The sequence below is a fragment of the Sinohyriopsis cumingii genome, unplaced genomic scaffold (assembly GCF_028554795.1).
Source record: "Sinohyriopsis cumingii isolate HCF-2022 unplaced genomic scaffold, ASM2855479v2 utg000695l, whole genome shotgun sequence".
NCBI lineage: Eukaryota > Metazoa > Mollusca > Bivalvia > Unionida > Unionidae > Sinohyriopsis > Sinohyriopsis cumingii.
This window is the reverse complement of record NW_028315924.1, coordinates 2,656,952-2,672,727: the sequence shown is the minus strand read 5'-3', so window position 1 is coordinate 2,672,727 and position 15,776 is coordinate 2,656,952. Positions and strand designations below refer to the sequence as shown.

Genomic DNA, 15,776 nt, shown 5'->3' with positions numbered 1-15,776 from the left:
CTTAATGCTGAGTACCAAGCGAGGCAGCTGTTAGTACCATTTTTATAAGTCTTTGGTATGACTCGGCCAAGGATCAAACCCACAACCTCCCGCATCTGAGGTGGATGCTCTAACAACTAGGCCACCATAGCGGTCTATGGTCTTAGTAATGGACTAATCAAATAAATAAACAATACCATTATGTGCTTCATATTAATGTAATAATAACAAAAAATAGACATTACCATTAAGTGCTTCATATTAATGTAATAATAAAAAAAATAGACATTACCATTGAGTGCTTCATATTAATGTAATAATAACAAAAAATTGACATTACCATTATGTGCTTTATATCAATGTAATAATTACAAAAAATAGGCATTACCATTAAGTGCTTCATACTGCCTTGACCCTATTTGATCTGATTGCAAAGCTTCATAATCTGTGGTGCTGATATCACTCCTGAAAGCAGTATTGGTGTATTCAGGACCTTTGCTGCAATGGGCCTAAATACATAAAAGATGAGAATTTGAAAAGAGCCAGAGACATTTCTGTTAATAATAATAAAAATTACAATGATGGGGTATATCAGCTTATCTTCTGTAGACAAGTTGAGCCATAGCTGGCTCACTTCCTGCTACACAGTTGCAAATTGTTGAAAATAAAAGTGCAGTTTTCAATGGAATTCCATATGGCTCAATTAAACCACCTAAAGGTAATTTTTCAAAACAACTTTCTTTGGATATTTATATACCATTCTGGCTGAAAATGATCAGTATTTACAACACTTCTGAAACACTTTTCAAAATACAGTTGCTTAGAAAAATATAAATCAATTTTGGAAACAAATTATATTGAAGAAAATTAAAATAAAATAGGCAATATTGAAAGACTGATTCAAAGAACAATCTGCTAACACAATACACAAGCAAGCTAGAAACAGATTGTTTTATACAGAAAGGTCTCTGTAAGTCAAATGAATGACCAAAAGCATGCTGACACTGTTGACATGCAAGCATATGAAAATACAGTGATGGATAAAATACATTCTAACATTGATACACTGCTTCACAAAGTAGCTTGGGCTAAAAATAACACAACATAAATGATATATCAGCAAACCTTTCAAAGACAGAAGCCTGCCAGGCTAAAATATGATGAGATTTCAACAAAAGAAAAGTTTTGTTTTTTATTTGAAAGAGTAAAACACTGCACTTTTAATTTTAATTCAACAAAACATAGGGAAATGTTTATTTATCCCTGAATAATATATTGTGGGAGTATTTCACTCCAAATGGAGCCAAACAAATGAATGGGCATTTCACCAGTACTAAGGGATACAATAAGATTCACCACCCATCAAGTGACATGACTACAGTTAAAGCGACCAAGGAAAATGACAAATCAAATGTATGGATCAATATATTTTGGGGACATCACACAAGCTACACAAGTCAGGGAACCAAAAACTATCTCTTACAATAAATAATCATCCATTAGAAAATGTCAAACATGAAAAGTTTGTAGGTGTGACCATAGTTAATAATTTATCATGGAATGATTATATTGATAAGCTTTGTAAAACACTGTCATCCAAAATTGCCCTACTCAACAGAATCAAGAAATATTTACCTATGGAAACTCGAAATCTATACTACGAGTCATATATTCTTCCAACAATGGATTATTATTCAGATGTATGGGGAAACTGTGCTAAATCTGAGCTTGACAGGATTTATCAACTTAAAAATGAGCAGCATGCATAACTTTATCACATGGAAACCTTCTAGTACCAAAACCAAGAACAGAGCAATTTAAAAAGAGTTTTAAATACTCTGGTACAGTTCTGTGGAATAAGCTTCCACTACATGTAAAATCTGCTGAAAATATTAGAGTATTTAAGAAGAGTTATCATAAGCATGTACGTGTTTCTAATAGATAATGGAATTTAGTATTTTAATGCTAAACATGTTAAAATAAACAGTAATTATTGCTATCTTCATATAATGTGCATTGTCATACTCTCCTTAACAGGGCCTCAAGGGAGAATAGTCCTTGACTAATGAGTCACCCTATATAAATAAACCATTATTATTATTATTATTATTATTCAGTTACATGAAAACTGAGCCTTTGAAACTCATTGAGAAAAAAAAACAAGATTTGCAAAAGGACAAACATCCTAACCTTATCCAGTAAATAGTCAAAGTCTGGCAAGCAATTCTTGGTTGTATGGCAGCTTACTAAACTTGAAGAGAGAGGTCACTGGTGTAAAGTTTTAGTAACAAAAGCTATTATGAGTTGCTGAAGGGTATTGATTGTCTACAATATGACATAAAACATGGGGATTAGATACTGAAGGAGTTAAACAACATGTAAATTTGAATTGAGTATATAACCAAAGGCAATGTCCAAGCTGGTTGATAAATGAAATAACATAAGACATGAAAAGAGACAACATTAAAAACTCTTACATTAATTACATCCACATCTCAACACAGCTGAAGAAACCAATACAGTGTAAAAGACTGAATGATGCAATCAATTATGCATTTTTCCTAGAAAAAATGTTCAATTTTAAAAGTTCCAAAAACTCTTCAGTTGAAAAGATGAAAAGAATTACTACACAATTAACAATAATCAACTGATATAGGAAAAATATTTACGTGAATAAGATGATGTAAAGATATACATTTGATAATAAATTAATAAATTTAATAACACATTCTGAATATTAAGTGCTCACAGTATGACAGAAATTGGAATTTGGATGGTTCAAGCAATTGGAAAATGTTACAAATGCAACACAAAGTTCATAAACCACATGGAAAATGGAAGTATAAAAATATCAGGTACGTGCATTCTGTTGTTATTTATATATATATATATATATATATATATATATATATATATATATAGAAGAGAGAGAGAGAGAGAGAGACAGAGAGAGAGATGAGTTAAATGGTCAGCTCAGTCAGTGTCACGTGGAGTCATGTCTGCCACCAAATGTGTTGTTTCTTAATAATTTTAGTTTTGCTGATGATATGTCATTGATAAGTACTTCTATCACAGGATTAAGGAAAATTATTAAAGATATGTGAACAATACGCATTTGAGAATGACATCATCAATAATACAGAAAAAATCAGACAACTTCTTTCAAATTACCATCTCCTCCCCCTCTACATCTTAACGGCAATGCTCTTACATATGTCAACAGTTATACGTATTTGAGTCATGTTTTGAAATCCAATCAGTTGGATAATGAAGATATGATGCCTCAACATTACCAGTTTTTGTGTACTCAAACAAACATGTTTCTATGTAAACTTAAGAACTGTTCATTGAATATCAAAATTAGATTATTCAAAAAATCTTATTGCTGCACTATGTATTGTGCTCCTCTGTGGACAAACCTTAGTGAATGTATGAAAAGAAAACTAGTTATTGGTTATACTAATAGTCTTCATTTTTTGTTAGGTCTGCTTAGATGGAACAGTGCCTCCAAACATGTTTGTAAATTATAATGTATTCAGTCTGGATGAAGTAATGAGAGAGTATGTTTTCTCAATGATGACAAGAATATCTAATAGTAAGAACTGTATATTGAAATCTCTTTGGAACTATGACATTCATTTAAATTCTCATATTATTAGCAGATGGAATAAATTACTCTTTAAATGTGCCATTTAATTTTATTCTTAACAATGCAGGGTGCAGTTAATTGTTGTAGATGTATCTGTATACTTGTATGTATGATATATATGTTCTTTTATGTTTACAGTGTTTTTACTTTATGTTTTAATTTAGAGGTATGGACTTTGTAGTCTGAAATAAAGAATTCTTATTCTTATTATTATGTTCTATGTATTTTATGATATTATGTAATTCTGAGAGAGGAACAAGTATAAGGAGAATTTGTTTGCATTGACAACATCACCAATGGAGAAAAAGTTGGCATATCACTATGCCATGTACCATGATTGAAGCATAGCTAGGAATACTTTGCAAAATGTAGGCTTATAAAATGAGCCTGAGCTTTTTTTAGCAGTTAGTATAATAGGAAAAATAAAGGTTTCCAAAGCTTCTGCAAGTGCAAAAAATGAAATAAAAAATACATAAAAAGTATTCCTTTTTAAATTATTGGCTCACTATATATTTCCCAATGTACCTTTGAAGGCCAAGATATGAAACTGACCAAGCGAAGCTTACAGTCCTTTGATAGGTGCACACTTGAAGCAAGTCCAAGCTGTATATTCTGTAACCTATATTACCACCATCAAACATACAAAAATTAACTTAAGGCAAATAAAAATTACTTTAACAATATTTAAAATACATAAAAAGTATTCCTTTTTAAATTATTGGCTCACTATATATTTCCCAATGTACCTTTGAAGGCCAAGATATGAAACTGACCAAGCGAAGCTTACAGTCCTTTGATAGGTGCACACTTGAAGCAAGTCCAAGCTGTATATTCTGTAACCTATATTACCACCATCAAACATACAAAAATTAACTTAAGGCAAATAAAAATTACTTCAACAATATTTAAGATATACAAGACCTATTAAAAAAGATATCCAGGATAACCAGTGAGGAAACCCTGTTAAATGCTTTCTCCTTAAAAACCATTTTCAATGCAGAGCAGCAGTCTAGAGCCATAGTGAACATCAAGAGATAGGTTACAAGAAATTACAGAAGTTGATAGAATCAATATGTAAAGAATCAATATATTTCATAAGAAAAGTCAATTTAATATTAGTTGCTTAGGGGAGCAACAGCTAACATTTTATCATATATAAATGGATTATATAGTGAAAAAGATTACAAGTAAAGTATCTCCCCTTGTCATGCAACTCAGTTTAATATATTTACCAGGTTAACACAATGCAGTCACATATCGTATGAATTTAACAAGACACAATTTACTGTGCTGGAAAAAAAATGTCTGCAGACAAAACATTAAACATCTACAACTTAAAATTTGACAGTGATGACTCAAGGAAAAGTTTCAAATCTTAGCATAATGTAAATGCTTGGCAGAATCAACTAAACAGGGCAATGTGACACTTAACATCTAGCTGCGGTGTTTTCTATATGCACTTATAAAATCATAATACCATAAATATTAAAATCAGTAAACATATTTCATTTAAACGTGGATAATTCCTGCCATGAAACTGAGGCAACTCAAGAATGGTATCATTAAGCTCAAGAGACAATTTCAGAGAGTACAAGAAGAAATTGTAGAGGACACAATTAGATCATAAATGAGGGTATAGTAATATAGAAAATAAGGGGTGTGATGATTATAGTCATGGTCACTTCTGCTGATGAATCCAGTAACTATATTTGTAATGGACACATGACAATTTAAACCAAAAATATAAATGATGAGGAACAACAATCATTTTTATACATTTCAGTTGTTTTAGGACTGTCATAGGTAAGATTTTGTAAAAGGTTATAAGTGGTAATTAGTGCACATAAGCTTTACTAAGTTTTATTCATTGCTTTGTTTTACACTTTTGACAAACAATGCAATGCAAAAAACAAGGAAAATAATATGTTCAGCATGGAAAGAAATCATATTTCCAGCAAATACTTAAAATATCACATCATCAATAATACCAGGTATGGTCACTGCTGCTTTTTAATCAAGCTAACAAGTGTAAAACCACTAGAAAGGTTTACAAAATCATTGATTTCTGTTGAACATGTATATTGATCATATCGTCACCATAATTTGAAGGATGTCAAATTCTCTCTGTTCAAAACATTTGCCACCATGAACAACTCTTCAGTTATTTAAAGTGCAAACAAATGGACAAAAATCAACTTGAAAAAGATTGGGATTCAAGCCAAGTGACGCTTCACAATGTGTTGAAGAAAAAAACCCAGCAATAAGACCAATTCATAATTAAAGTTAAGAGAACAAACATAATTAAAGAGAGCCATCATAAATGGAAAATTTAAAGAAATAACAGCAAAAAATAAACATAACTGATGACAATGAAAGAAATAAAAACAATGCAAGAAAGTCAAATGAAATCTCTTAAAAATTATAGAGTTGCTAAAATTTCTAAATCAATGTTAGATGTCATAACACTAAAACATTTTTGATTTGATAATTTCTTCCAATTGATAACTTGGGCAATTTCCAAATTAAACTGAAAGATGACTACATAATATAATGTACTAATTTGATACCTTTTAACCAATTAGTCAAACTGAAAATATGGAATATTACAATGTTGAAAAGATTCTTGATAAATGTTCTGTTTGTTCTGTTGTTGATGAAATTGACCATATACATTTGTTACAAATAATATCACTGCAGAAACCAAAAAAAGAAAAAATATTGTGGTTCAGGTGAATTAAATGGCAAAGTCATCATTACTAACACATTATGTTTCTATAAAGTGTATCTATCATTAACAAATATAAACTCATTTTATGTTTCAACCAATGCTGTTTCTTAATGCTGCTAAAAATTATTTATCTAGACAGATGGAATATTGTGTGTATTTCATTCTTGTTGTAGCCATTATTAGTGTATTTTCAACTGGACTCTTTCATGTACTACTTTGCTTTTACGTCTTCATATCTTGCTGTATATATTTCTATATGGTTTTTAATCCATTAACATTTCCCTGTTTGTAATCCATTAACACTTCCCTGTTTGTAATACATTAACATTTGTAATCCATTAACATTTCCCTGTTTATAATCCATTAACATTTGTAATGAATTAACATTTGTAATCCATTAACATTCCCTTGTTTGTAATCCATTAACATTTGTAATCCATTAACATTTATTTCCCTGTTTGTAATCCATTAACATTTGTAGTCCATTAACATTCCCCTGTTTGTAATCCATCAACATTTTCCTGTTTGTAATCCATTAACATTTGTAATCCATTAACATTTCCCTGTTTGTAATCCATTAACATTTGTAATCCATTAACATTTCCATTATGCTGTACAGCAGACATTGTAGTCTTCATTGTGTTGTACAGCAGACATGGTAGTTTTCATTGTGTTGTACAGCAGACATGGTAGTTTTCATTGTGTTGTAGAGCAGACTTGGTAGTTTTCATTGTGTTGTATAGCAGACATGGTAGTTTTCATTGTGTTGTATAGCAGACATTGTAGTTTTCATTGTGTTGTACAGCAGACATGGTAGTTTTCATTGTGTAATATAGCAGACATGGTAGTTTTCATTGTGTTGTTTAGCAGACATGGTAGTTTTCATTGTGTTGTACAGCAGACATAGTAGTTCTCATTGTGTTGTAGAGTAGACATGGTAGTTTTCATTGTTTTGTAGAGCAGACATGATAGTTTTCATTGTGTTGTACAGAAAACATTGTAGTTTTCATTGTGTTGTAGAGCAGACATAGTAGTTTTCATTGTGCTGTAGAGTAGACATGGCAGTTTTCATTGTGTTGTAGAGCAGACATGGTAGTTTTCATTGTGTTGTAGAGCAGATATGATAGTTTTCATTGTGTTGTACAGCAGACATGGTAGTTTTCATTGTGTTGTACAGCAGACATTGTAGTTTTCATTGTGTTGTAGAGTAGACATGGTAGTTTTCATTGTGTTGTAGAGCAGACATGGTAGTTTTCATTGTGTTGTATAGCAGATATGATAGTTTTCATTGTGTTGTAAAGCACACATGATAGTTTTCATTGTGTTGTAGAGTAGACATGGTAGTTTTCATTGTGTTGTAGAGCAGACATGGTAGTTTTCATTGTGTTGTAGAGCAGATATGATAGTTTTAATTGTGTCGTACAGCACACATGATAGTTTTCATTGTGTTGTACAGCAGACATGATAGTTTTCATTGTGTTGTACAGCAGACATTGTAGTTTTCATTGTGTTGTAGAGCAGACATGGTAGTTTTCATTGTGTTGTAGAGTAGACATGGTAGTTTTCATTGTGTTCTACAGGAGACATTGTAGTTTTCATTGTGTTGTAGAGCAGACATGGTAGTTTTCATTGTGTTGTAGAGCAGACATGGTAGTTTTCACTGTGTTGTACAGCAGACATGGTAGTTTTCATTGTGTTGTAGAGCAGACATGGTAGTTTTCATTGTGTTGTAGAGTAGACATGATAGTTTTCATTGTGTTGTAGAGCAGACATGGCAGTTTTCATTGTGTTGTAGAGCAGACATAGTAGTTTTCATTGTGTTGTATTGCAGACATTGTAGTTTTCATTGTGTTGTGGAGTAGACATGGTAGTTTTCATTGTGTTGTACAGGAGACATTGTAGTTTTCATTGTGTTGTAGAGCAGACATGGTAGTTTTCATTGTGTTGTAGAGCAGACATGGTACTTTTCATTGTGTTGTAGAGCAAACATGGTAGTTTTCATTGTGTTGTATAGGAGACATTGTAGTTTTCATTGTGTTGTAGAGCAGACATGGTAGTTTTCATTGTGTTGTAGAGCAGACATGGTAGTTTTCATTGTGTTGTACAGCAGACATGGCAGTTTTCATTGTGTTGTACAGCAGACATGGTAGTTTTCATTGTGTTGTAGAGCAGACATGGTAGTTTTCATTGTGTTGTACAGCAGACATGATAGCTTTCATTGCGTTGTACAGCAGATATTGTAGTTTTCATTGTGTTGTAGAGTAGACATGGTAGTTTTCATTGTGTTGTAGAGCAGACATGGTAGTTTTCACTGTGTTGTAGAGCAGACATGGTAGTTTTCATTGTGTTGTACAGCAGACATGGTAGTTTTCATTGTGTTGTACAGCACACATGATAGTTTTCATTGTGTTGTACAGCAGACATGATAGTTTTCATTGTGTTGTACAGCAGACATTGTACTTTTCATTGTGTTGTAGAGCAGACATGATAGTTTTCATTGTGCTGTAGAGTAGACATGGTAGTTTTCATTGTGTTGTAGAGCAGACATGGTAGTTTTCATTGTGTTGTAGAGCAGACATGATAGTTGTCATTGTGTTGTAGAGCAGATATGATAGATTTCATTCTGTTGTAGAGTAGACATGATAGTTTTCATTCTGTTGTAGAGCAGACATGGTAGTTTTCATTGTGCTGTACAGCAGACATTGTAGTTTTCATTGTGTTGTAGAGCAGACATTGTAGTTTTCATTGTGTTGTACAGCAGACATGGTAGCTTTTATTGTGTTGTAGAGTAGACATGGTAGTTTTCATTGTGTTGTAGAGTAGACATGGTAGTTTTCATTGTGTTGTAGAGTAGACATGTTAGTTTTTATTGTGTTGTAGAGTAGACATGGTAGTTTTCATTGTGTTGTAGAGTAGACATGATAGTTTTCATTGTGTTGTACAGCAGACATTGTAGTTTTCATTGTGTTGTACAGCAGACATGATAGTTTTCATTGTGTTGTACAGCAGACATTGTAGTTTTCATTGTGTTGTAGAGCAGATATTGTAGTTTTCATTGTTGTACAGCAGACATGGTAGTTTTCATTGTGTTGTAGAGTAGACATGGTAGTTTTCATTGTGTTGTAGAGTAGACATGGTAGTTTTCATTGTGTTGTAGAGTAGACATGGTAGTTTTCATTGTGTTGTAGAGTAGACATGGTAGTTTTCATTGTGTTGTAGAGTAGACATGGTAGTTTTCATTGTGTTGTAGAGTAGACATGATAGTTTTCATTGTGTTGTACAGCCGACATTGTAGTTTTCATTGTGTTGTACAGCAGACATGATAGTTTTCATTGTGTTGTACAGCAGAGATGGTAGTTTTCATTGTGCTGTAGAGTAGACATGGGAGTTTTCATTGTGTTGTAGAGTAGACATGATAGATTTCATTGTGTTGTACAGCAGACATTGTAGTTTTCATTGTGTTGTACAGCAGACATGGTAGTTTTCATTGTCCTGTAGAGTAGACATGGTAGTTTTCATTGTGTTGTAGAGCAGACATGGTAGTTTTCATTGTGTTGTACAGCAGACATGATAGTTTTCATTGTGTTGTACAGCAGACATGGTAGTTTTCATTGTGTTGTACAGCAGGCATGGTAGTTTTCATTGCGTTGTACAGTAGACATGGTAGTTTTCATTGTGTTGTCATTGTGTTGTAGAGCAGACATGGTAGTTTTAATTGTGTTGGAGAGCAGACATGGTAGTTTTCATTGTGTTGTACAACAGACATGATAGTTTTCATTGTGTTGTACAGCAGACATGATATTTTTCATTGTGTTGTAGAGTAGACATGGTAGTTTTCACTGTGTTGTAGAGCAGACATGGTAGTTTTCATTGTGTTGTAGAGTAGAGATGGCAGTTTTCATTGTGTTGTAGAGTAGACATGGTAGTTTTCATTGTGTTGTAGAGTAGACATGGTAGTTTTCATTGTGTTGTACAGCAGACATGATAGTTTTCATTGTGTTGTAGAGCAGACATGATAGTTTTCATTGTGTTGTAGAGTAGAGATGGTAGTTTTCATTGTGTTGTAGAGTAGACATGGTAGTTTTCATTGTGTTATAGAGTAGACATGGTAGTTTTCATTGTGTTATAGAGTAGACATGGTAGTTTTAATTGTGTTATAGAGTAGACATGGTAGTTTTCATTGTGTTGTAGAGTAGACATGGTAGTTTTCATTGTGTTGTACAGCAGACATGATAGTTTTCATTGTGTTGTAGAGCAGACATGATAGTTTTCATTGTGTTGTAGAGTAGAGATGGTACTTTTCATTGTGTTGTAGAGTAGACATGGTAGTTTTCATTGTGTTATAGAGTAGACATGGTAGTTTTCATTGTGTTATAGAGTAGACATGGTAGTTTTCATTGTGTTGTCATTGTGTTGTAGAGCAGACATGGTAGTTTTAATTGTGTTGTAGAGCAGACATGGTAGTTTTCAATGTGTTGTACAGCAGACATGATAGTTTTCATTGTCTTGTACAGCAGACATGATAGTTTTCATTCTTTTGTACAGCAGAGATGGTAGTTTTCATTGTGTTGTAGAGCAGACATGATAGTTTTCATTGTTTTGTAGAGCAGACATGGTAGTTTTCATTGTGTTGTACAGCAGACATGGTAGTTTTCATTGTGTTGTACAGCACACATGATAGTTTTCATTGTGTTGTACAGCAGACATGATAGTTTTCATTGTGTTGTACAGCAGACATTGTAGTTTTCATTGTGTTGTAGAGCAGACATGGTAGTTTTCATTGTGCTGTAGAGTAGACATGGTAGTTTTCATTGTGTTGTAGAGCAGACATGGTAGTTTTCATTGTGTTGTAGAGCAGACATGATAGTTTTCATTGTGTTGTACAGCAGACATGGTAGTTTTCATTGTGTTGTACAGCAGACATTGTAGTTTTCATTGTGTTGTACAGCAGACATTGTAGTTTTCATTGTGTTGTAGAGCAGACATGGTAGTTTTCATTGTGTTGTATAGCAGACATTGTAGTTTTCATTGTGTTGTAGAGTAGACATGATAGGTTTCATTGTGTTGTAGAGTAGACATGGTAGTTTTCATTGTGTTGTAGAGCAGACATGGTAGTTTTCATTGTGTTGTAGAGCAGACATGATTGTTTTCATTGTGTTGTACAGCAGACATGGTAGTTTTCATTGTGTTGTACAGCACACATGATAGTTTTCATTGTGTTGTAGAGCAGACATTGTAGTTTTCATTGTGTTGTAGAGCAGACATGGTAGTTTTCATTGTGTTGTAGAGTAGACATGGTAGTTTTCATTGTGTTGTACAGGAGACATTGTAGTTTTCATTGTGTTGTAGAGCAGACATGGTAGTTTTCATTGTGTTGTAGAGCAGACATGGTAGTTTTCACTCTGTAGTATAGCAGACATGGTAGTTTTCATTGTGTTGTAGAGCAGACATGGTAGTTTTCATTGTGTTGTAGAGTAGACATGATAGTTTTCATTGTGTTGTAGAGCAGACATGGTAGTTTTCATTGTGTTGTAGAGCAGACATAGTAGTTTTCGTTGTGTTGTATTGCAGACATTGTAGTTTTCATTCTGTTGTAGAGTAGAGATGGTAGTTTTCATTGTGTTGTACAGGAGACATTGTAGTTTTCATTGTGTTGTAGAGCAGACATGGTAGTTTTCATTGTGTTGTAGAGCAGACATGGTAGTTTTCATTGTGTTGTAGAGCAAACATGGTAGTTTTCATTGTGTTATACAGGAGACATTGTAGTTTTCATTGTGTTGTAGAGCAGACATTGTAGTTTTCATTGTGTTGTACAGCAGACATGGTAGCTTTTATTGTGTTGTAGAGTAGACATGGTAGTTTTCATTGTGTTGTAGAGTAGACATGGTAGTTTTCATTGTGTTGTAGAGTAGACATGTTAGTTTTTATTGTGTTGTAGAGTAGACATGGTAGTTTTCATTGTGTTGTAGAGTAGACATGATAGTTTTCATTGTGTTGTACAGCAGACATTGTAGTTTTCATTGTGTTGTACAGCAGACATGATAGTTTTCATTGTGTTGTACAGCAGACATTGTAGTTTTCATTGTGTTGTAGAGCAGATATTGTAGTTTTCATTGTTGTACAGCAGACATGGTAGTTTTCATTGTGTTGTAGAGTAGACATGGTAGTTTTCATTGTGTTGTAGAGTAGACATGGTAGTTTTCATTGTGTTGTAGAGTAGACATGGTAGTTTTCATTGTGTTGTAGAGTAGACATGGTAGTTTTCATTGTGTTGTAGAGTAGACATGGTAGTTTTCATTGTGTTGTAGAGTAGACATGATAGTTTTCATTGTTTTGTACAGCCGACATTGTAGTTTTCATTGTGTTGTACAGCAGACATGATAGTTTTCATTGTGTTGTACAGCAGAGATGGTAGTTTTCATTGTGCTGTAGAGTAGACATGGGAGTTTTCATTGTATTGTAGAGTAGACATGATAGATTTCATTGTGTTGTACAGCAGACATTGTAGTTTTCATTGTGTTGTACAGCAGACATGGTAGTTTTCATTGTCCTGTAGAGTAGACATGGTAGTTTTCATTGTGTTGTAGAGCAGACATGGTAGTTTTCATTGTGTTGTACAGCAGACATGATAGTTTTCATTGTGTTGTACAGCAGACATGGTAGTTTTCATTGTGTTGTACAGCAGGCATGGTAGTTTTCATTGCGTTGTACAGTAGACATGGTAGTTTTCATTGTGTTGTCATTGTGTTGTAGAGCAGACATGGTAGTTTTAATTGTGTTGGAGAGCAGACATGGTAGTTTTCATTGTGTTGTACAACAGACATGATAGTTTTCATTGTGTTGTACAGCAGACATGATATTTTTCATTGTGTTGTAGAGTAGACATGGTAGTTTTCACTGTGTTGTAGAGCAGACATGGTAGTTTTCATTGTGTTGTAGAGTAGAGATGGCAGTTTTCATTGTGTTGTAGAGTAGACATGGTAGTTTTCATTGTGTTGTAGAGTAGACATGGTAGTTTTCATTGTGTTGTACAGCAGACATGATAGTTTTCATTGTGTTGTAGAGCAGACATGATAGTTTTCATTGTGTTGTAGAGTAGAGATGGTAGTTTTCATTGTGTTGTAGAGTAGACATGGTAGTTTTCATTGTGTTATAGAGTAGACATGGTAGTTTTCATTGTGTTATAGAGTAGACATGGTAGTTTTAATTGTGTTATAGAGTAGACATGGTAGTTTTCATTGTGTTGTAGAGTAGACATGGTAGTTTTCATTGTGTTGTACAGCAGACATGATAGTTTTCATTGTGTTGTAGAGCAGACATGATAGTTTTCATTGTGTTGTAGAGTAGAGATGGTACTTTTCATTGTGTTGTAGAGTAGACATGGTAGTTTTCATTGTGTTATAGAGTAGACATGGTAGTTTTCATTGTGTTATAGAGTAGACATGGTAGTTTTCATTGTGTTGTCATTGTGTTGTAGAGCAGACATGGTAGTTTTAATTGTGTTGTAGAGCAGACATGGTAGTTTTCAATGTGTTGTACAGCAGACATGATAGTTTTCATTGTCTTGTACAGCAGACATGATAGTTTTCATTCTTTTGTACAGCAGAGATGGTAGTTTTCATTGTGTTGTAGAGCAGACATGATAGTTTTCATTGTTTTGTAGAGCAGACATGGTAGTTTTCATTGTGTTGTACAGCAGACATGGTAGTTTTCATTGTGTTGTACAGCACACATGATAGTTTTCATTGTGTTGTACAGCAGACATGATAGTTTTCATTGTGTTGTACAGCAGACATTGTAGTTTTCATTGTGTTGTAGAGCAGACATGGTAGTTTTCATTGTGCTGTAGAGTAGACATGGTAGTTTTCATTGTGTTGTAGAGCAGACATGGTAGTTTTCATTGTGTTGTAGAGCAGACATGATAGTTTTCATTGTGTTGTACAGCAGACATGGTAGTTTTCATTGTGTTGTACAGCAGACATTGTAGTTTTCATTGTGTTGTACAGCAGACATTGTAGTTTTCATTGTGTTGTAGAGCAGACATGGTAGTTTTCATTGTGTTGTATAGCAGACATTGTAGTTTTCATTGTGTTGTAGAGTAGACATGATAGGTTTCATTGTGTTGTAGAGTAGACATGGTAGTTTTCATTGTGTTGTAGAGCAGACATGGTAGTTTTCATTGTGTTGTAGAGCAGACATGATTGTTTTCATTGTGTTGTACAGCAGACATGGTAGTTTTCATTGTGTTGTACAGCACACATGATAGTTTTCATTGTGTTGTACAGCAGACATGATAGTTTTCATTGTGTTGTAGAGCAGACATTGTAGTTTTCATTGTGTTGTAGAGCAGACATGGTAGTTTTCATTGTGTTGTAGAGTAGACATGGTAGTTTTCATTGTGTTGTACAGGAGACATTGTAGTTTTCATTGTGTTGTAGAGCAGACATGGTAGTTTTCATTGTGTTGTAGAGCAGACATGGTAGTTTTCACTCTGTAGTATAGCAGACATGGTAGTTTTCATTGTGTTGTAGAGCAGACATGGTAGTTTTCATTGTGTTGTAGAGTAGACATGATAGTTTTCATTGTGTTGTAGAGCAGACATGGTAGTTTTCATTGTGTTGTAGAGCAGACATAGTAGTTTTCGTTGTGTTGTATTGCAGACATTGTAGTTTTCATTCTGTTGTAGAGTAGAGATGGTAGTTTTCATTGTGTTGTACAGGAGACATTGTAGTTTTCATTGTGTTGTAGAGCAGACATGGTAGTTTTCATTGTGTTGTAGAGCAGACATGGTAGTTTTCATTGTGTTGTAGAGCAAACATGGTAGTTTTCATTGTGTTATACAGGAGACATTGTAGTTTTCATTGTGTTGTAGAGCAGACATGGTAGTTTTCATTGTGTTGTACAGCAGACATGGTAGTTTTCATTCTGTTGTAGAGCAGACATGGCAGTTTTCATTGTGTTGTACAGCAGACATGGTAGTATTCATTGTGTTGCAGAGTAGACATGATAGTTTTCATTGTCTTGTAGAGTAGACATGGTAGTTTTCATTGTGCTGTAGAGCAGAGATGGTAGTTTTCATTGTGTTGTAGAGTAGACATGATAGTTTTCATTGTGTTGTACAGCAGACATTGTAGTTTTCATTGTGTTGTACAGCAGACATGATAGTTTTCATTGTGTTGTACAGCATACATGGTAGTTTTCATTGTGTTGTACAGCAGACATGGTAGTTTTCATTGTGTTGTAGAGCAGACATGGTAGTTTTCATTGTGTTGTACAGCAGACATGATAGTTTTCATTCTGCTGTAGAGTAGACATGGTAGTTTTCATTGTGTTGTAGAGCAGACATGGTAGTTTTCATTGTGTTGTAGAGGAGACATGATAGTTTTCATTGTGTTGTACAGCAGACATTGTAGTTTTCAT

The 15,776-nt window shown here is 33.7% G+C and overlaps 1 protein-coding gene across 3 annotated transcripts in view; it reads right to left on the bottom strand.

The window, feature by feature from the left end:
• Positions 1 to 15,776, bottom strand: part of LOC149773294 (uncharacterized) — a 116,532-nt gene that overhangs the window by 13,243 nt on the left and 87,513 nt on the right. For all 3 annotated transcript variants that reach the window (XM_089946509.1, XM_089946508.1, XM_089946510.1), the window contains one exon: positions 368 to 488. In XM_089946509.1, coding sequence (XP_089802635.1) covers positions 368 to 488 — 121 coding nt within the window. The remainder of the gene's footprint in view (positions 1 to 367; positions 489 to 15,776) is intronic.